Source organism: Sander vitreus, chromosome 15, assembly GCF_031162955.1.
Source record: "Sander vitreus isolate 19-12246 chromosome 15, sanVit1, whole genome shotgun sequence".
Taxonomy (NCBI): domain Eukaryota; kingdom Metazoa; phylum Chordata; class Actinopteri; order Perciformes; family Percidae; genus Sander; species Sander vitreus.
Genome location: NC_135869.1, coordinates 22,362,373 through 22,384,890, shown reverse-complemented (window position 1 = coordinate 22,384,890; position 22,518 = coordinate 22,362,373). Strand labels below are relative to the sequence as shown.

Below are 22,518 nucleotides of genomic sequence, written 5' to 3'. Positions count from 1 at the left end.
TAGATAATGTTAGAGGTTAGGGTTACGCTACATAATGTATGTTTGATCTTTGTTGTGGCATGTGTGGGCTATATAGGTTTGTCCAGAGGGGGCTGGGAGGGTGTCAATATATGTGATGCATGTAAATGATTGGATAAGTAATAGGCTGTAATAATTTAAAGGTGTTAAAGATCTTGAAAATGTCCATGTTGCATAGGACAGGTACTGTACCAAACATGTCAATTGTCAGAAGATACTGTAATGTGACTTGTATGGGCTTATGTTAAATGTGTGATTCACAAACTTTTTTTGTGTGTGTGTGTGTGTGTGTGTGTGTGTGTGTGTGTGTGTGTGTGTGTGTGTGTGTGTTTATCCAGTAGTTTAACCAAAGGGTTTTCGAGGCTTGGAGAGGTAGCAGTATCCAGTTTTCCACACACAAGAGCAAAAATGTCGACGTATCAGGTTACCCCTTGAAGGGTTTAAGGGTTGGGCTTTAGGCTACACCTGGCCCTGCATGGAGAAGGGAGTCTGGGAACTGCTGAGGAGGTCACCAACCTCCATGAAAAGGAGCAAAAAAAAAAGATAGGCATTTTTCTTTTAACAATGTTGTTTTATACAAAAATACACAGTAGAAAAATAGCTTAATCCATCCAGTGTTTATAAGTTTTGGAGACTTTGCAGCAACCTGAGGATGGCGACCGGCACCGCGTGCGCGCGCAGTTCAGAATGCGCCCTGCACGCGCTCCCACTCAACTGGAGTCGAAAAAATGGTGGCCAGCGCTCGAGTACAGAAGCTGCTCCGACGATATAAACTAGCGATTGCCGCCGCATTAACTATCCTCCTGGTCCAGGGGCTTGTGGTATGGAGTCTAAGAGGTCTGGAAGAAGGCGAGGCAGAGGTGAGCCACAGTCCCTCCGATTATTTCTGACATGACAGTGATTCGGTTAGGTTTAATTGTAGAGCTAGCCGTTAGCACTTAGCGGAGCTCACTGTGTGTTATGATTCAGTAACGCTAGCTAATGCTAGCTAAGTTAGCAGTAGGGGAACAGCGCCACTCCGACAACATTTCAGTACAACCGGACCAGCCCGGTCTTGTCTCTCTGTCACCGACCACAGCACCAGATTAGTACACCATGCTACATGTTTATAACTAAGTTAACTGTGTTGATACTCGTTGAATGGTTGTTAACTTGTTTAAGAAACAGCAGTGGTCTTCACACTTGTGATTGTCACGACATTTCATTTGGAGATACTGTGGTAATAATTAATAATAATTAAAAAAAAATGGGATGATGGGCATACAGACAAACCAGTACTACACATCTAAGAGGAAGAGGTGGTATTTGAAGTGATGCAACTTTTTGGGAACATGTGAAAGGACTCCGTTATTATTCACTGATGATAAACAGTTCATCGGTATGAGCTGAAACGCGTCAAATTGCTGTCCCAGAATATTCAGCATTTGTTTTACCGTTTATATCCAACAGAGGCATTTCTCTGTGGGGGCTGCTTGTTGTCTGTGATCTTCATTAAACTTTGAATCATACCAAAACACCCACAGAGGGAGCATATCCCAGAGATAAAGGCTAAAGTTGAGCAGATAGTTGTCTCCACTACATACTATTTAATATTGAGTCCAACGTGGGAAGCTTATCTCTGTGTCTCCCTCGCACACCTGGAGTACACTACCCTTAGGCTGTTCTCCCTTTAAATTAGATAGATAGATAGATAATGTGTTGTCCTCTGTCAGAGGACATTTGTTTTCACAGCCTGTACACACATAAGAACAATTAATCACAAAAAAACACATAGCCTCAAGTAACAGAGAGTGTTTTGCGTGTGATAGGAGTGTCAGTGAGTTTGTTGGTGACAGTGAGCATGGTGAAGTAGCATGTGGAATAGCAGAAGAGGATGGGTTCTATGATGCTCCTGTACAGGAGGAACAGAAAGTGGGGTGTAGCCAAGAGTGCCCTGAGTTTCTGGATGGCGGCAAGGCTCTGTTGGCAGTGTTTGTGGAAGTAAAGTGAGTTTGGTAACAGAAGTGATCCATGGAAGACTGTGAGCGTGTAGGAATCATTTTGTTGAGGCACAACGATACTGATAGAATCACAGGAATGCAAGCTGAAACCTGACTTTGGAACTGTGCTTTCTCCCTACCATGATATGACAAACGTGGACTGTGTATAATATTCCTCCCAACATGGATAGATTACACATCTGTGCCTGGCGGGTGAAGCAAGTAGCACTTGTAATGCCTCAGTCGAGCGAAGAAGTTTGACTCGGAGAGGAGAAAAGAGGAATCAGGATTTAATTGTCAGTGTCCACCAAGACAATGATGTGGACTTATTCACTTAACTGTGAGCTTAACAGTAAGCACAAAGCTAGTTCTCAGTAAGTGCTTTGTCATTCCTTTTAATATGAGTGACGCCAGCCTAGATGACGTAATCCATTTCCTTTGGACACACTAAAATGTGACATTGGGACAAAACTGGAAGTGTTGCATGTCATTCATCATACTACAGACGCAATGTTCCTTTTGACTTGGACCACCTGTTTGCATTATGAGCCTCTGGGCTTTCTGCTACCTCTTCAGGTGCATTCAGGCTTTAACATGCTTCAGTACATACACAGAGAAATGTCTGTAGGGGTCTATAGTTAACTGTAGCTCACGTAGGACTGTAAAGGAGCAGACGTACATAGCTACCTCTTAAATCTCAACACAACTACACATAGTATCTGCTGTCCAGTGCCTCAGGTCAAATAAAAAAAACTGCATATTGTTAATTTTATTAATAATCCAATTTCCAATTTAGTTTTTAATAATAATTTAAAGTTGGGGAAAAGAAGCCTCATTCATTCATTCCTTGTGAACTCTGGCTGCAGTAATGTGACACTGCTGCTCAGTGCACATGTCAGCCTGACATGCAGCTATGTTGGCAGACATCTATGCAAATGCCAGCACGCGGCGTCTCTGCGTGTTTGCAGACGCACAGATGTAGAATAAAATTTCAGGCTTAAGAATGCATATTAATCATCACTTAAAGCAGATGTGAGTTAATGCAGAGACCACGGAGCACGGACGAATCCACCCTTGTTCATGTTCAGTCAAGGAGGCTCGCCAACATGGGCGTCAGCCTCCCTGACTGAACATGAACAAGGCTGGATTCGTCCGTGCTCTGTGGTCTCTGCATTAACTCGCATCTGCTTTAATCAGTGGCTTGCTGTGCATGTGTGAACACAGCCACGTGCATTTATATTTAAAGCCCTTGTACAGAATTGTGAGGACAGAAGACGAAGACTCCGTCATCCTTGTGTCGCCCTCTGCTTGCCTGTGCTCTCCTATGGAGCTGAGCGTGCGCTGCTGCTACCCGCTTCAGCAGATGGTGACGCTGATATGGTTTCACTCGACTTTAATTGGAAAGTAAAGAGGCTGCCTGGCCTGCCTTTGAATCAATACATTTTTGGCATGATGGTGTTAATTAAAAGCTGTGGAAAAAAAGTGATTATGAAAATTGAAACATTAGCCCCCGCTGCATGCTTGTCTTCTGTGTGAGAACATTTACTCTGGCAGCTGAAAAGTAAGTAGTGTCTTTATCAATGTTAGCTGACAAAAGGCATAGAAGATGTTCACAGTTGTGTTTTCATTAATTTAGCAGCTATGAGACACTAAAGAAAATGAACCACCACTGTTGGAGAAAATGTGAAATATTCATCAGGACTTTGATGTTGAGAACAAATGTTTTTAATTATAATTATTGGGTTTCTTTAGCAGAAATCTCGCTGTGTCAACCAGGTGTCTCTTCATCCTTTACTTTATTTAAGGAACCCAGGTTGGTTTCTTATTTAGGGAACGTTTAGGACATTGGGTTTCTGCCGAAAGCGGACAATAACCAGGTGCATTACTCAAGTGCATGTAAACTCACTAAAAGTTGCACTGCAATGGTATGTAACAGTGCTCCACAATGCCTCTTACTGTAATGGGTTTGAGTGTGCAGTTGGCGATCAGCAGCAGACTGTGCTGTGTTGTTTGGCAGCTGGTTTATTGGAACTGTATTATCTGGCTCCTTGTCCTACCACACAGCACCAATCCCTCTCTCGTTCCCACCGTCTCTGGGCTGTCGGCGTGCCAGTGGCGTGAGGCGAGAAGAAGCCCATGTTCTGCCATATCGTCTGACAGAGGCAGTAAGCTCTCAGCCCACTTACTGTTCTTCTTCCTCTTCTCCAAGTGCACATTTTGAAGGGCCTTTTGTGTGATCCAGTAATCTACTGTGCCAGAGCTGTGATGCGGTTTGGCTAGAAGATTAAAAAATGTTTTTTTCAAAGCCTGCCTTTCCTTTTTGTAGGTGTGATTTGTGCTACAGTAAAACTGATTCCCTCTATACTCTTGCATTGAAATGATACCATTTGGACATTGAAATTGTAAGTAGACGTAAATCCAGATTAATGATGGTTAGTGGTGTATCCGACACTGGGTCCTCACATCATTACAATACCTTACAAAGTACCTTTGTGTACAAAAACACGGACAATAAACTGAAATGTTTACAAAAGGTGAACTTTCTAGCTTTTATATTAACTACAATTTTCTATTGGCAGAACACGCAGCTCAACACAACCCTTGGAGTAGATCTTTCCCTCATATCGCTGATTTTCACTAAACCACAACTATATGACAAATGCGTTCTCGACTTATCCTTTCGGGATGTTACAGCCAAAGATTCAAGTTATGGGACACCTGAACAATTGTATTGCTTCAAAGCAAATATACTGTAAGAGGATCATGTTTTTGACATTTCAGGAAGTCTATCAAGTCTCAGAGGATGATTTTGAGATGCAAATACACAAATCATGATGAAATACTTTGATGTTGAAGATTTATTAATCATATTAAGGTAGAATAATAATACAAAGCTGGTTCAAAGCCTGTGCATATATCAAGCAAAGTGCACGTCGCACGCATATATTAATATATCTGCCTTTGTGCGTTCACAGAACAAACAATGTGTGCCCACACGTGACATACATTTGTATGCATTCTTCCTGCATATTTTGCCAGAGGGTGCAGACTGAGATTGGTTGAGGTCTCTACCGTGACTCACTCGATTCATTATGTGTCTTTCAGTGCATGTGGCTATCCAGAATTGTGCTTTTTGCAGATTAGCTCCACAAAAAGGCAGAGGCTCAGCTAAAAATAACCCAGATCAGAAAAATTAGGAGAAAGCAAGTAAACACATCCTTCCCTCTGGGGCCCTTTCAGCCGTTGTCTTAGTGGCAGCCTTAGTTTACCTTATGACTTTCCTGGATGGTGAATCAACGCCTCCTCCCACACCAGTAGTCTTTGTCCAAGATGTTCTTATGGCAATAAAGCTGGGTTTTAAAATGCTGCTGCTTTCTTCTTCTCTCCTCTCTCTCATCAGAGAAAAACACGACGCTCTAAGCTGCCTGACCACAACAGCCAGGACCCCAAGAGAGACGCTGCACTTTGGAATAAACAAAACTCTTTGTCGGGGAGGGGCAGATGGAGCGGCAGGTCGGAGAGGACGGGGGGCACGGCAGCCAGTGCGCTGAGGAGAGGGATCAACCGCAAAGGAGAAAAGCCCAGCATCAGGCTGAAGTCTCCCCAGGAGCGGGGGATGACGGGAGCTGGATTGGATGCTGTGGTCCTCCATGACCTGTCCAGCAGCCGTAACGTCAGCGAGACCCGAGGCGGCACTGACGGGGCGGCAAAGTTACCCACTGCTGCAATACTGGGGGAGCCGGGCAGCGTGGACGGGGCGCACCAAGCCCCCAGCAGCGACTTTGTGCCTAAATGTGATATCATAGGCAAGGACGCACTGTCTGCCCTTCATCGCGCCGGGTCACAGCAGTGCCGACAGGAGATCGCCAACATCGTGTGTCAGCATCAGGCCAGGAACCTCATGCCACACGCACTTCCTCAGTTCTGCCCCCAGCTCGGTGAGAACGTGTGCACGGGGGATTTCTCATTTTGTCCAATTTTCACCCACTGATTGATTTTCTATCAAATCGCTTCTCATTGACACATTTTCTTGAATATTTCATGAAATTTGTGGTTAGGTTTGTTTTTTTAAATCCTCTTGTCATATCTAAAGGAGGCCTGGAAACATTTGTTAACATATGTGTGCGTGTAAATTTTTTCATAGATTATTAAATAGCCCCTCCATTTTTTAACCCCCCAGCAGGACTGGGTAATATTTAAATATAAGCATACTACAATACATACATATTGTGGTTTACACACCAAGTAAGGGTTGGAATCAAATCAATATCCTTGTGCGTAGCTGTAGTACACGACTGTAGTGTAGGGTGGGGGCACTGGGGCAAAACGCGCAACCCGTGCCTCTGGTTTGTTTGTGCGTTCCAGTGAACACAGTTGGCGGTGTTCATGTGGGTGTTGAGCTTTGTTGGAGGAAAAATGAGGACGAAACAATCCTATACATTTTCATACATGGACCTATTATGTAACTACGGCTGCAGCTATCGATTATTTTAGTAATCGAGTATTCTACCGATTATTCCATCGATTAATCGAGGAATCGGATAAGAAATACTTTGTTTTATTGAAGAGCAATAATAAACAATAGTTTGGTTCAATTGTCGGAAAAAGCTACGTTTTTGCTGCCTACATTGCTTACAATATCATCTCTCCAAAAACTAAACACATGAAGTGCATTTAAGTGCCATATTACATTATAACATTTTTAAAGAAAACATTTTCTGAAATGACATCAACCTCACACTAAGGCATACATTAAACATACATAAACATGACCTTAAGTTGTGCAACTTAACTTTCAGAACTACAAGTTTCGTCCTGAGACTGATCTGTATATAGGCCTATGTGTAAATATATGTAAATATTAATTATACTCAATCTATTTTAATTTATATATTTGATTACAACGCTACACAGCTCTTGTTACACTTATGCTAGTAGATCGTTGATCAGCTGTTTCTCCGTGAAGAGAGAGAGAGAGAGAAAAATGGTGCGCAACAATCAGCTGTTTCTTCGACGGGATGGTCAACAAGTCGGCTCTTTAGATCAAATTGTGGTCACTGTTACGTATTTTCTTGTCTTTGTTTTTGCTAGTTGTGTTTGGTGTAGTTTCATCGTCCATACAACTCCGTGATTTACTTTAGTCGGGTCCGCTTCGTGGAATGGATGAGAAATGATTTCTGTTTCGACGTCGTGCTATTATTGTGGTAAGCTAGTTCGGTTTTTCAGTAGACACACTGTACAGAGTTCTCGTTTTAATCACGTTTGAACTGATTCCAAACTTTGGACACTTTCTGTCGTTTTCTCCAGCCTGTCTCTTCTCTTAGCCCCTCACTATTTACACTCTGGCATGTGCCGCCCGCAGACTGAGCAGCGTCTGGTGTGCGACAGTAATAATGATCCGTGTGGAAACACCGTCCGTCAGCAATACAACGTTGGTAACATTGATTTAACGAAGCTTCGAGGCAGATCATTTTGCATCGAGGATTTTTTGTAATCGAATTATTTGAGTAATCGTTTCAGCCCTATAGGTAACCCACTAAAATAAGCTTGTATCCATTTTGTATTGTTGTCTTTCTCAACACCCAACCCACAAGATATTATTATTTGAAACTCTCGACTGACCCTACTGAGTCAGTCCTTTATGTCTCCGTCCTCTTTGGCCAGGTATATCAAATCCGGTCCAGGCCGTTGGCGAGATGGACAACAGCCTGTCCAAAGTGGAGAACCCCGTCAGAGTGGCATTCGTTCTGATGGTCCATGGCCGTGCTGTACGACAGCTCAAACGCCTCATCAAAGCCATATATCACCGTGACCACTACTACTACATCCACGTGGACAAGGTATGCCCTAAAAGGAGATCACAGGGCCTCAACTACCATTCAGTCTCCTTAATATGTACATGGCATCACAATTGGCCTTGCTTGCATGCAGACCAATGCGATTCTGCATGATAGAAATATCCAAATAAGAGACAATTCATTCTTTCTGCTGGTGAAACTAGCTTACAATATTGTTTAGTTATGCTTATGCTGAACATTGAAGAGTGTATTTGGCACCCTGCGAGGTTCTGGCTACACTGAGCTTACAAATGCTTTTACTGGTTAGGTCTTTTTGCATTATGAGGGCTAAATATATCCTGTGGGTCTCACAGTGTGGTAAAGGGGATTAGCCTGGATAGAGTTAAGTGTGGTTATTCTTAGGGGCTAGATTTAGTGGAGGAAAAGTCTGCTTTAATGTGCAGCTAGAAGGCAAAAGACAAATGTGCGGCTGACTGGCGATACTGAGCCAGAGCGACCTCAGGTGTGTCCAGCGTAGATAGCAGAGAAACGGGGGCCCATGGTCCGTGCACCTGTGTAGCCGGAAAGGTTGTTGAGTCCTGGGGCTTTGCTCTGTTCTGCTGCCAAGGGGAGGCTCACCGGAGCCAGCGATAAATAAGTAGTCAGTGGGACAAACACACCACAGACACAATCTTAGACACTTTGCCAACCTAACCTCATTTATCTCTGAGGCAAAAGCCTGTTTGAGAGATGAGGCTGCAAAACAGGTCAGGTTGTACTGGAGTCAGTCTACCAGCTCCTAGCTCCTCTGCACTCCGCCACACAGACCTCTTTTTCTCCCGACGTCTGCAAATGACGACGGTGAGTTTAGGAATGTCATTCTGTTGCCGTTGTCTCCCTGATGAACATGACCAGGATACTCACCGAGTCCCAAGAAGTCCTGGCTAAATTTAGGACTTGTCTGCACTTTATTTAACACAGGACAGAGTCAGTAGCACACTGTTTGTGCTTCACTAAACAAAACAATTGGACCTAATGTCCCGGAACAATTCATTTACAAGTGTCCTTTTCTGTTAAACTGCCCATTTAGCGCTTCACAACCTTTATTAACCGTGTTTATTTGGAAACAAGCTGCTTGTTAATTAATTGGTATTTAATCTAATTTAGCTCCAAAGGAGAATTAAAAAACCCTCTTTTTAACCTACAGATTTTGGCTTCTTGCAATCTCCATGGTCACACAAGCTCACTCAAAGCTATATCTCTCACCACTTCTAATGTCTCTGCATAAACCTTGACAGCAGCTTGGCTCTTGGACTTCCTCCATCTCGTCCTTTATTCCCTCCTAAAAATATAATCCCTGCTTACTGTCCTTTAAGCTCAGTTCATTTTAGTTTTGTGTCGCTGTCACCTATTGCCACTTTGAGAAGGAAATTTGCTGCAAGGCAAAAATAGCTAATTTTAATATTCTCTTTCTGTCATCATGCTGACCCACAATAAGAAGCACCATGTGGCTGATGCTCTGCTCAGATCAAATTCTCTTTCAACACGAGCCAGCTTTGTGTGGTTGTCTTGGCACGGTGGCAGCTGCGGATCTGTGGGAACTAGATTACGTTTGTGATGCAGAAACGCAGTCTTCACTTAATTAAGTGTTTTGACCTTTTGCTTTGAAATTCTCCAGCGCTCCGGCTACATGCATCGGGAGGTCCTGCAGATAGCCCAGCAGTACCCAAACATACGAGCCACTACCTGGCGGATGGTCACCATCTGGGGTGGAGCCAGCCTGCTAAAGGCCTACCTACGCAGCATGCAGGACCTGCTCTCCATGCTGGACTGGAAGTGGGATTTTTTCATCAATCTCAGCGCTACAGATTTCCCCACCAGGTCAGCAGAGTAACATTATTGTTAAGCAACTTCCTTGGTCCACAGCAGAATTCTCACATATCCCTGTGTAGCTTTGTACTCGCTGAAATGAACCTTTCCTCTGGTTAAAGGCGGTCCCCAACTCCATTCAGTTAAATACTCTATGTCCTGTGCAAATACTGGTGTTGTGCATCAGAGCTTGTCTTGTGTTGTGTGTGTTGTGTTGACAACTTTTGTGTTGATTATTTCGTGATTGCCTTTTTCATTGGTGGCTTAAGCTTTCAATACTTCATGGAGATTTGATTTTGTTGCTGACTAACAGCAACCGCACAATTAGTAGCAGCCATAGCATTTGCCAGATGAAAAAGAGCAATCTGTAACAAAATTAATTGGATTGCTTTTTAAAGATTATTTTTTGGGCATTTTAGGCCTTTATTTGACAGGACAGCTGAAGACATGAAAGGGGGGAGAGAGGGGGGGGGAATGACACGCAGCAAAGGGCCGCAGGTTGGACTCGAACCCGGGCCCGCTGTGTCGAGGAATAATCCTCTATATATGGGTGCCCGCTCTACCAACTGAGCTATCTGGGCGCCCTGGATTGTTGTTTTTTTTTCACTGAATTACAGAGCTGGTATTAAATAGTCTTTCTTGCTGACCAGTTTTTGCTGGATTTCTGGGGATTCTTTTTTTTTTTGGTTGGATTCACAATTCTATGTCAACCAAATCCTGTCCAAAGTAGCTAATTTCACTCATTTATATCATCAGACAGCACCATACTCGAGCCAGCATTTTATTTCCCAGAAGAATCTGCTAGAAATCGTATTTTTCTTTCTTGACCTGACCCCTCCTCCTTTCAAACGATCCCCTTATCACCGTCCTGCAGGACCAATGATGAACTGGTGTCGTTCCTGTCGCAGCAAAGAGACAAGAACTTCCTCAAGTCCCACGGGAGGGAAAATGCCCGGTGAGTGTACCAGCTGTAAGATACAAACAAGCTAAAACACACATTAAGTTGGCATTTTTGTTTAATTTAATCTGACACCACACACCAATAAATGATAGGGATATTTATTTATTTTTGACAGCAATTTGTAGTAACTCAGTGGTAAGCGATGCATGTCGATCCTATAGCGATATTCCAGTGAGTCAGCAGCAGCGAGTGGGGCCAATTAACAAAGCATTTTAAACTCTGTGCTGTTGATATCACACGAGAGGCAAAAAGCAACATGATGAAGTGATTCTTCAACCATTATTTAATACAGCGTGGCAGCTCAGACAGAAATGGTTTGTTTGGTCATTTACTTTGACGAATGCTGCAAATAGCATCACAATGTCTCTCCCACACATCAATTTCAGCTGTGTTCTGTGTTGAAGGTTTATTAAGAAGCAGGGCCTTGACCGTCTCTTCCACGAGTGCGACAACCACATGTGGCGTCTCGGCGAACGCAGCATTCCCGAAGGCCTGGAGGTCTCTGGTGGCTCTGATTGGTTTGCGCTCACCCACCGCTTCGTGGAATACGTCATCAACTCCCAGGATGCCCTGGTGTCAGGGCTGAAGCAGTTCTATTCCTACGCTCTGCTCCCTGCTGAGGTAAGTAAGCATTACGTGGTCTGTTTTTCTCCCACAGTTGAGACAGACAGTTTGATATACAAGTCTGTCTCAAGCTCGTCCTCCCCTGCCAATTTGGAAGAGCCTAGCAGCGGAGATAATGTAATACTTTAAGCTTTCAGGCGCAGCGTGCAGCAGTAGTGCCAGACGAGAGAAGGGTTCACTTGAGTTTATCTGACTGTGCGGTTTAATGTCTCAGAGGAGGTGCAGTGGTTTGCTCCCTGTTGTTTGGGGCTATATAGGCATGACCCATTGCAATTTAGAGCCAGTGGATATAAACTGTTTATAGTCTTTGGCGGTTTACAGTAACTTCATTGTCACACAACACAGTTGTTGCACATTGCACAGCACTGCAGAAAATGATGTATTTACTCCTGCTACCTCCTAGTCCTTCTTCCACACGGTGCTCGGGAACAGTCACATGTGTGACACCCTGGTGGACAACAACCTGCGTGTCACCAACTGGAACCGTAAGCTGGGCTGTAAATGCCAGTACAAGCACATTGTCGACTGGTGTGGCTGCTCTCCCAATGATTTCAAACCGCAAGACCTCATCCGGATCCAGGTGGGTGGGCCAACAACTCATCCATTTCTTTCCCTCTTTCCCACTCTCTAATGTTTTATTAGCACCAGGAGCTTCCGGAGTTCAGGAGCTCAAAGGCCAATTTCTGGTATTCTTTGTTTTATCCACAGCAATTGACCCGTCCGACATTCTTTGCCCGCAAGTTTGAGTCAACAGTGAACCAGGAGGCCTTAGACATCCTGGACACTCACCTGTATGGCCAGTACGCTCCGGGCACCGTTGCCATCAAGGCGTACTGGGAGAGCCTGTTTGAGCAGTTGGATGGCGTGGGCTCACTCAGTGACGTGGCTCTCACTGCTTACACCGCTTTCTTTCGTCTTGGCTTAAAGAATCTGGTGACCACTCAGAGCAACGTGGAGGCCTGCAGGTCCGTAGACACTGTTTATTTTTTTGAGGCTCTGTAAATGATATAGCAGGTTTGTTTCTTTGCTGAATACAATAATCTCTTATGTGTGTGTGTTTCTTCCCCCCCCCCCTACCCCCCCCATTCACTGCAGGTTTGAACCAGTAGGCTACCCTCTATCAGTACACGTGTACTTTTATGACGACCGTTTCCAAGGATATCTGATGCGTCAGGAAGTGCAGGCTGTGGGTTCAAAGGTCAGGGAGACACTGGAGATGTGGGCGGTGCCCCAGGCCACGCTTGTCCTTGAGACAAACCTAAAGGAGTTTGAAAGGCTCAAGAATCTGGAAGTAAGTGTACTTCTTGTCTGAAGAAGATGATGAGGATTCTTCATTATCATTGAACATTCTGTCCTGTGCAAACTTTTAATATCAAGGTACCTTAAGAAACTGCTTTGAAGGAAGATTTTCTTCTTGATATGAAAAATTGGGGTAGTTTTATCAGGGCTTTATCTGGCCAAAACTAAACTTTGACGTTTAATTAGTTTAAAAAAAAAAAAGAGTTAATATTGGGAGGAAGGCTAGAGCAGAAAGTGCTAACGTGTTCTTTCTCCTTGTCCTCAAAGATGTAGGCGACATTGTTTTGCTGTATTGTGTCGCATAAGCCATTGTTACTTCAGGACTCCACAGACTATGAGTCATCTTGTCTTTGTCCCTGGCAGATCGGCACAGAGTGGGATCCTAAAGAAAGAATCTTTCGTAACTTTGGGGGCGTGATCGGCCCTTTAAATGAACCACTTGCAGTCCAGAAGTGGGCACGTGGTCCCAACCTCACAGCCACTATTGTATGGATTGACCCAGCTCTGGTGGTGGCTGCATCTTATGACATTACCGTGGATGTGGATGCAGAGTACACCCAGTACAAACCCCCGCTGCAGCACCCCCTGCGGCCCGGTACCTGGACGGTGCGGGTGTTAAAACAATGGGAGCGCGTGGCGGAAGTTCGCTTCCTTGTCATGCCCGTAACCTTCAAAGATAAGGAGCCACTACGCAAAGGTGAGTCATGGTTTCAGAGCATGTGATTGTTAGTTTAAAGGATAAAGCTGGCAATATTCTATATTTCTCCAAAACCAACAATGCATTAGTCTGTCTCTAAATACTTCCCTAAGGCATACATCTTTAAAAAAAATAGGTCACAAATATATCATTTCAATTTAAAAAAACGCTGGATAATGTAGTTTTTGGATACACGGACGATACGGTGGTCTTTTCATGGGATTGTTGATGATAAGAAATAATATAGAAATATCACCCGACTCATTGAAGGTTTAAAGTTTAATATGTGATCACTCATCTGGAAAGTTTCATTGGCTCTTTTAAAAACTAATTTTGCCTTTCACTATTTCTTGTCTGCAAATATGAATGTCCACTCCAGAAGAAGACAGCTGGCTGCATGCAGGTCCTGCAGGTAACCTGTACATGGAGCAGAGCTTCCAGCAGCTGAGCTCCGTGCTGAAGCTGCCTCCCCAGGAGTCGGCCATGCAGGAGGCCCAGCGTAAAGCCCAGCTTGTGGGTCAACCCCTTGAAGCGTGGGTGGACAGCAGCATAGAAACCTTCTGGGTTACAGGCGGCCTGTGCGCCACACAGACTTCCTCTTGCCCAGCTGTGAGACCTTGCTCCAAGACCTCCTGGAGCTCTCTGTCCCCAGACCCCAAGTCTGAACTGGGCCCAGTCAAAAGTGATGGGCGGATCAGGTAGCCCCCAAGAGAGGAGAGACTGTACACTTCAACATATACACAGGAAGACTGAGGGAGAGCTGGTCCTGCACTGGAGAGCTCCAAGAGAACCTGTGTGAACCGGATATTGTCTCAGAGCTCAAGGGCACATAAACAACAAGACATCTTCCTGCACTGAGGAGTCAAGACATTCTCAGTCAAGTGGTTATACAGACTTAAAAGAGGAGGATGTGACTGCTGGGAATTTGCACATAGAGGTTTTCAAGCCCAAGGACTTGTGTCATTGTTTGCTGAACAGATACACGGCTGCCAGATGTACTGTGTTGTTTTGCTGGCACGCAGCTTGTCATGGCCAATTTACAGTAGCCGCATCCAAGCTTGTGCACGGCAGTGTGACGTCAAAACGACATAGATCCCGCTGGAGCGCCAGGATTTTGAGTGTGTGAGCAGAGGGCGTGCACCACTCTATTTTTTTCAGCGGCGCGCGACAAAACAGAAACAGGAGGCCTGAACAAGTTCCCGGACAACCGCATGCCAGGACTCTCAGAGTGACTGCAAGTCTCTCTTGTAAACTTACTGGGTTAAGATGAGTTATTTTATGGTGAAATGAAAGGCTTGATCCGACGAAGTAGGTCATCGAATCAAATCGAAGCATTGACGGCAATGCTGCTGCCAGTTCTGCCGTTGTTTACCTTTTTCTTCTTCTTCTAGTCCGTAGAAATAGCAAAGTTGGTAGCCTTTGCTCATTAGCGCCACCTCTGTTCAGGAGAAGACTGCAACTAGTCTTCCACCACACGCGAGTATAAACAGTTACGGCGATCCCATGATGTCACATTTGTGCGCGCCAGGTTTGGAACGGCCAGTGTACTGAACGTTTTAGTCATGGTCGGAGTTTAAAAAAAAAAAAAAAAAACTAAAAAACAACCCCTCTGTGCATGTTTGACTTCTGTTTGGGCGCACAGTTTTCAGTTTTTCTCTGCTTTGAAAGAATCGGGAAGCAGTTGTCTAAACTCAACAACAGGCTCCTCTTCATTTCAAGGGAGAGGGGAACCTCTGAATCATGTTATTGTGCTTATTTTGAAGCATTATTATGTATGCATAAGGAACAGACAGATGAAGTGCACTTTACTGTAAGACTATATTGTTACACAGAGGTCACTTGGTTATAGTGCGAGGAGCAGAAGTCATGAGTCACGGTTAAGGTGGTCACATCACTTCCATTTCCATAGACTCTAAAGCAAATACTTGCACCATCACTCCCCTGCACAGACATATCACTAAATACTCAGACGTGTAACCTGTATTAGGAAAAGATAAGGAAAGAGAGTGTAGAGAGAGTATTTCATGTTTAGTTCTGTTTACTGTGACATATCATTTGAACATGTTATTTTTTTTAAATTGTATTTGTTTTGTTTTGTCTGTTAGTTCCCTGAACTGGCTGTATTAAGTTGTCTTTAATGCCCATTGTTACAGCAAAAAAAAAGCCACTCTGAGTTGTTTATCTGATCAAAGGAAGTGCAGAGACAGCCGCAGCATCAATGCTGCAGATAGCAAGGTTACATTCAAAATTCCCATGAAATACATGACAAAACAATCTCACTCAAAACAACCAGCTACAGTTCTATGACAAAAACCTGCAGCAGGTGGCTGCTGATGAAAAGTCAAAACCTGCAGAACAAGTGGCTAAGTAGCCCTTAAGTTGAGATTGTTTGGCCAGCTTTTCAAGGTAAAGAATGAACTGTCAATGTGTAATCCTCTGACAAAATGTGGTGTGCTCTTTGGCTCCAGAATTCTTTTGAACTAAAGCCGATTTAGCAAGAAATTTTGAGAAGATTGATACTACTGTCATGTTTTGTTAAGGGTAAATACGAGGCTACAGCCAGCTAACCTAGCTTAGCACAACGACTGTAAACAAAGGGAATGTCTGGCCTGGCTTCCAAAGGTAACTAAATCAGCCTACCGGCACCTTTCAAGCTCAGTTTTTTTGTTTAACCTTTACAAGAATCAAAGTTAAATTGTTGAGGTGGACTGTTTCTTGGGTGGGACTTGCTAGCTAGTTACCTCCAGAAGTCTCCGCTGTCTGGCAACTAGTCCCGACCAAGAAATAATGCTAGCCCGACCCATAACTGTTAAATTAGTTGTTTTTACACTTCTGTTTTGGTAACTTTAAACAAGCAACATATTACGTGTTAGTTAGTGAGCTTTAGAGATACTGATAACGTTAGGTGGATTTAGTTACTCCTAGACAGAGCCAGGCTAGCTGTTTCCATTTTGTATGCTAAGCTAACTGGCTGCTGCAGGTAACTACAAAATTACCACACAAACTATGAAAGTGGTATAAGGCTCAACAAGACAACCAATAAGTGTGTTTCCCAAAATGTCGACCATTTCTTTAAAATTTAAATTGTAAACTTGGTTAGACACACTGTTATCCCTCCTATGTATCAGTGTATATGCAGTATTGTCACTGTGTGTGCTCTGTTTGCTTCACAGGTTGGTTTGTTGTTCTCATTTCAATTCCTACGGTGCATTTCAATTCAACTCTTTAAGTCCACCAACCAAAAATGTTAAACCGTACACTGTATGTTTATGTTTGTGTTTCAGCCCGATCAAGAGAATCTAAGCTGCCTTTACTTAGTGCAACGATGAATTGTTTACTACAGGATGTTACCTTCCAGAGATGTGCAATGAATGCCTTTTCAGAGGATAGTGAGACTGTGTCTTCGGTTGCATTTTTACCTAGTTTTAAATGTTCTTAAATAATAATAGTTGGCCACCGTATGAGTTTTCAAGTGACCTTGTTTACCTTGCACAGTAAAGTTGCTTCAGTGAAGCCCCAGTTTTATTGATAATGAGAGAGCAAGAGTAATCAGCGGAACCAATGTTATTTTTCTATACTGTTTGAGAGGAAGTGTATATGTTGTTCGTTCATCTCCAGTGCTCTGTTACACAATTAAAAACTGCTGTCAAATAATGTTGTATTTGACAGCCCCACCGGTTCGATGGTGTTTGAAGCAGACCTTGTGTTTGTTTGTTTGTTTGTTTGTTTTTTTTTTGGGGGGGTTGAGGTCTTTTTAGGTCCGTGCTGCTGGTTAGACAACAGTCCTGGTTGGTAAGTCATCCTGAGCTATGACTCTTATTGGCTGAGTTGGCAACCTCAGCCTGTCACAGTTTGCCTCTAGGAAAGCTCGTAGGATAGGCATCCTGACTGATGACTCAATTAAAAAAAAAAAAAAACACTTGAAGGTTTTGTTATGCTGTTTCATAGTTTTTTCCCTACCACATATTTCATCTCTAACTGAATTGTGGCATTAGACTGGTAGTTCTTGGTGGTTTTTTATATTCCAGATTATACTTATATTCAACTTTTTTGTCTTAAATTAACTGTTGTCGCTGGGTTTCTACGGTTTCTTTCCCTTTAAAGCAGATGGAGATGGGACATGTTTATTTGAAGGAGAGGCGCTCTCCAGGGTGCTGGACGCTTCCTGGTTGTCACTTCCTTGTAGAAATGCCCAACATGGTTTATTCACCTCATAAATACTGTAAACTACACATTTGTGTTTGTTTCCGACCTGGACGCTTTCATATAAATATTTAGTGTCTTTGTTCAGGATATGAACCCGAGGCATGCAGAGAAGGAGGAGCGGAGGATGTGATGACAGACGGACAGAGCTGAAGGAGAGGAAGTTTAAATGTTTAGTTTGTTTGCAGAAGCTCGTCTGCTTTTGAACAGAAAACGCGTTTAAACTAGAGAACAAACGAGATGGAGGACACGTGGGAAACGCAGAAGCAGGAGGAGGTGAAGCTGGTTTCCTCGGACAGTGCTTACGGGTCATCTGCCGTGGACACGGACACTGAGGACGGACAGACTCCCACGTCCAACACCTTCCCCTATAATGAAGACCTGACGCACAAGGTGATCCATTCACTACTTCTATGAGTTTTGATTAGAACGTATCAGGTCTGAAATTGTCACAGATGCAGAATTACAGCTAGTCTAGTCTCGAAATTAATGATTGTAGTAATTTTTCAAAATATTCCTTATTTATGGTGGGCCCAGTTGTAAAAAAATGTTAAGTGTGCTCCCACTGCATATAAAGACATACCCACTGACAGCTGATTTTCATAAAAAGGTCATTTGGAAAACTTAGAGTAAACTTAATAACTGGATATTTCATTGTTGTAGAAATATAAGTAAGTAAACTTCATTTATAAAGCACCTTTTAAAACCATGGTTACGAGGCGCAGTATTGATTTTGTCTATTGCCCAATTAGTACAACAATTAAATTATGTACACGGCAATTAAAAGCATGTTTCTACAGTCTGTGACAGGACTTTTACTGCTTTAATACTGCAGCTATTTTGGTGATTTGATCCCTGTATAAGCTTCCTTCAATAACTCAACCGTTCAGTATTTGCAAAATAAGTAGTGCATTACGTGTGAGGCTAGAACAAACTCCTGCTTGCTCAGAAATCACATTTCTGGTTATATTTGTTTAGCAGGGTCACAGCCTGCCAGGCAATACACAGCTAGACACATGCCTTCACTTTTTGCAGGCTAAAATGAAATGGGCCAATTGGATCTCTTCAAATCAATTGGATTTTTAAAATACCTAATATACTTTGAAGTACTCTTGGAAAATGTGCGTCAAGAGATGTCTTTGAGAATACACTGTCTTGTCAGAAGTGCTCGTTGTCAGACAAGAAGGAACTTGGTACACATGAAATGAGATGTGATCTTCTAAACTCTAATGTGAAGACTGAATGTAAAGTTATCACCCTTTGAAGACATCTGCTGAATGGTTGGGAAACACACGAAGACACGTCCTCTTTCTGCTCCACACAGCACTGCTCAAGCCTGGCTTTTTCTTAAATTAGAAGTTCTTTGAGATAAATTTACTATTTTTTTAAAGATGTTTTTGGGAATTTCTGCCTTTAATGGATAGGACAGCTGACATGAAAGGGGAAGAGAGAGGGGAAAGACATGCAGGAAATTGTCACAGGTCGGACTCGAACCCTGGACCTTCTGCGTCGAGGCATACACCTCTACATATGTGCGCCTGCTCTACCAACTGAACCAACCTGGTCACATGAATTAACATTTTTAAAGGAAAAACATCTCGTTAAGGGCCTGTATTCATCCTGAATCTGAGGACAAAATATACAGGTGCTAGTCATATAATTAGAATATCATGAAAAGTTGATTTATTTCAGTAATTCCATTCAAAAAGTGAAACTTGTATAATGTATACATTCATTCCACACAGACTGATATATTTCAAGTGTTTATTTCTTTTACTTTTGATGATTAGAACTGACAACTAATGAAAACCCCAAATTCAGTATCTCAGAAAATTAGAATATTGTGACAAGGTTCAATATTGAAGACACCTGGTGCCACACTCTACTCAGCTAATTAACTCAAAACACCTGCAAAGGCCTTTAAATGGTCTCTCAGTCTAGTTCTGTAGGCTACACAATCATGGGGAAGACTGCTGACTTGACAGCTATCCAAAAGATGACCATTGACACCTTGCACAAGGAGGGCAAGACACAAAAGGTCATTGCTAAAGAGGCTGGCTGTTCACAGAGCTCTGTGTCCAAGCACATTAATAGAGAGGCGAAGGGAAGGAAAAGATGTGGTAGAAAAAAGTGTACAAGCAATAGGGATAACTGCACCCTGGAGAGGATTGTGAAACAAAACCCATTCAAAAATGTGGGGGAGATTCACAAAGAGTGGACTGCAGCTGGAGTCAGTGCTTCAAGAACCACCACGCACAGACGTTCGCAAGACATGGGTTTCAGCTGTTGCATTCCTTGTGTCAAGCCACTCCTGAACAAGACACAGCGTCAGAAGTGTCTGGCCTGGGCTAAAGACAAAAAGGACTGGACTGCTGCTGAGTGGTCCAAAGTTATGTTCTCTGATGAAGGTACATTTTGCATTTCCTTTGGAAATCAAGGTCCCAGAGTCTGGAGGAAGAGAGGAGAGGCACAGAATCCACGTTGCTTGAAGTCCAGTGTAAGGTTTCCACAGTCAGTGATGGTTTGGGGTGCCATGTCATCTGCTGGTGTTGGTCCACTGTGTTTTCTGAGGTCCAAGGTCAATGCAGCCGTCTACCAGGAAGTTTTAGAGCACTTCATGCTTCCTGCTGCTGACCAACTTTATGGAGATGCAGATTTCATTTTCCAGCAGGACTTGGCACCTGCACACAGTGCCAAAGCTACCAGTACCTGGTTTAAGGACCATGGTATCCCTGTTCTTAATTGGCCAGCAAACTCGCCTGACCTTAACCCCATAGAAAATCTATGGGGTATTGTGAAGAGGAAGATGCGATGCGCCAGACCCAACAATGCAGAAGAGCTGAAGGCCACTATCAGAGCAACCTGGGCTCTCATAACATCTGAGCAGTGCCACAGACTGATCGACTCCATGCCACGCCGCATTGCTGCAGTAATTCAGGCAAAAGGAGCCCCAACTAAGTATTGAGTGCTGTACATGCTCATACTTTTCATGTTCATACTTTTCAGTTGGCCAACATTTCTAAAAATCCTTTTTTGTATTGGTCTTAAGTAATATTCTAATTTTCGGAGATACTGAATTTGGGATTTTCATTAGTTGTCAGTTATAATCATCACAATTAAAAGAAATGAACATTTGAAATATATCACTCTGTGTGTGATGAATGAATATAATATACAAATTTCACTTTTTGAATGGAATTACTGAAATAAATCAACTTTTTCATGATATTCTAATTATATGACCAGCACCTGTACATTTGGCAAAGTCATTCAAAAAGTACAAAAAAATGGTATAAAAGGTGTTACTTAAGTAACCACTGCTGTGCAATGATTTATGTATGATATGATGATGTCCTTAAGTGTAGATACTTACCAAATTACCATCCACTGGATTCATTGGACACTTGCACATACGAGAGTCTTGGGTTTCCGCTTGGCACTTTCATGGTAACTATCTCATTATCGCTCTTGATGAACCCAAACAACTCTGAGGAATGTCATGTTTCCATGAAGATGTACAGTATTCAGCATCTCTACCCCTATAGGGCACTTGTCACAGTAACCCCCTCCCCCCCCACACCTCCACCTCCATCCTTACTGCATACATACATTCAGTCCCACATGTGTTTCCTGGCGATAAACTGCCCCCTCGCTGCTGCTCTGTTCGCCACATTTACATGCCAGCATTCAAATTTGATGAAGGATGCATGAAATAGTAATATGTTGATTTCACAGTGGCCAGCTAAACACTGCACAAACAGTGATCATGGACACAGCAGCTTGCCTCTGGTCTGCATCATTTGTACTTCAGGGCAAATGTGTGCTTCTCATACTATGAGAAAAGAAAAACATTTCTCTTAATGCCTGCTATTCAAAAACGAAACAAGCATCCTATATTATTTATATTCTATGCGCTCTGTTTGAAAATGTCCACTGTCTGTTTGCTGAATTTCTGAAGCTTTTATCTGTATTTTCAGCATAAAAATGGTTGCTTTCCTCAGCAGTTTAGGAGGCTACATCTTCAAAGAGAGCTCCGCAAGCATCCACTTTAAAGCACCAGATAGTCTTGCGTTTTCATCCTGTATATCTGCTCAAACTGGATCAATGTTATGTTTTTAATGGGAGAGCAAAGTCAAATGTGCAGAACTCGTGGATGTCAGTGATTAAATTGAACGTATTGCGAGCTGCAGAGCGCTGCCTGCTGTAATGCTGCACAGCATGTGTGCTCTTTGAGACTGCTGATAAGAGGCAGGCAGTGGGGCCAGCCTGCTGGAGGAGGAGGAGGAGGAGGAAGAGGAGTAGGGGTTTGATAAATGTCAACAAAAGAGGCATCTGCTGATGGACGCCCCCAGCCGCCTCCAATGACACAATAACCATGGCGACAAGGCCAAATAATGCCTACGTCCAGTGCTGTCAAATGACGCATCACCCTCGGCCATGAGCACTGAGGGTTATCACACCTGTGTGTGTGTGTGTGTGTGTGTGTGTGTGTGTGTGTGTGTGTGTGTGTGTGTGTGCGCGTGTGTGCATGTGGTTTTATTTTTTAATTTTTATTTTTTTAACCGTGGTGGAACTCAGTTCCTTGATTTTAGTATAACAATAAAGCTATATAGAAATACTCCATTACAAGGTACAAGATCTGCATTTAAAATCATATTTAAACTAAGTAAAAGTACAGAAGGACAATCAGCTAAATGTACTTAAAGTATCAAAAGTGTGTTCAGCAGAAGAGAACTGTGACTGATATTGCATAGATTGTTAATAGGGATGTCAGTGTGGAAGCAGCATTTTACTGTTGTGTGGAGCTAGTTTAAATAACTTTATATACTGTTAGGTATTTTCATTTAGTCCATTGTTTCCCAACCTAGGGGTTCAAAGGGTCACAAGTATGTAATATTTTTTTCTTTACCTCTAATTTATGCTTTTTTTTGTAAAATGTTGTAGTTGAGTAAAACGTACAATATTACTCTCTGAAATGTAGTGAAATGGAAGTATAAAGTTGCATAAAATGGAAATACTGAAGTTAAAATTGCACAGTACAGTACTTGAGTTAATGTACTCAGTTACTTTCCACCTGTGGTTAGTGTTCCC

General features: G+C 43.0%; 1 protein-coding gene across 2 annotated transcripts; it reads left to right on the top strand.

The window, feature by feature from the left end:
• Positions 1-666: 666 nt before the first annotated feature.
• Positions 667-16,923, top strand: xylt2 (xylosyltransferase II). Of its 2 annotated transcripts, none has more exons than XM_078269107.1 (11): positions 667-878; positions 5,398-5,935; positions 7,662-7,837; positions 9,453-9,655; positions 10,518-10,598; positions 11,009-11,225; positions 11,632-11,808; positions 11,937-12,193; positions 12,324-12,519; positions 12,891-13,224; positions 13,607-16,923. In XM_078269107.1, exons 1-11 carry the CDS (start codon positions 747-749, stop codon positions 13,924-13,926), a joined length of 2,631 nt encoding a protein of 876 aa, XP_078125233.1. In that variant the 5' UTR covers positions 667-746; the 3' UTR covers positions 13,927-16,923. The 2 variants fall into 2 exon arrangements, with proteins under 2 accessions (XP_078125233.1, XP_078125231.1); XM_078269105.1 differs by having other exon boundaries at positions 668-878; positions 13,604-16,923.
• The last annotated feature ends 5,595 nt before the right edge of the window (positions 16,924-22,518 follow it).

Coding starts and splice junctions, on each gene's coding strand:
- xylt2 (XM_078269105.1), top strand. CDS start 747: ATGGTGGCCAGCGCTCGAGTACAGAAGCTGCTCCGACGATATAAACTA. Junction 5,936..7,661: donor TCAGTTCTGCCCCCAGCTCG/GTGAGAACGTGT, acceptor CTCTTTGGCCAG/GTATATCAAATCCGGTCCAG. Junction 12,194..12,323: donor AGCAACGTGGAGGCCTGCAG/GTCCGTAGACAC, acceptor CATTCACTGCAG/GTTTGAACCAGTAGGCTACC.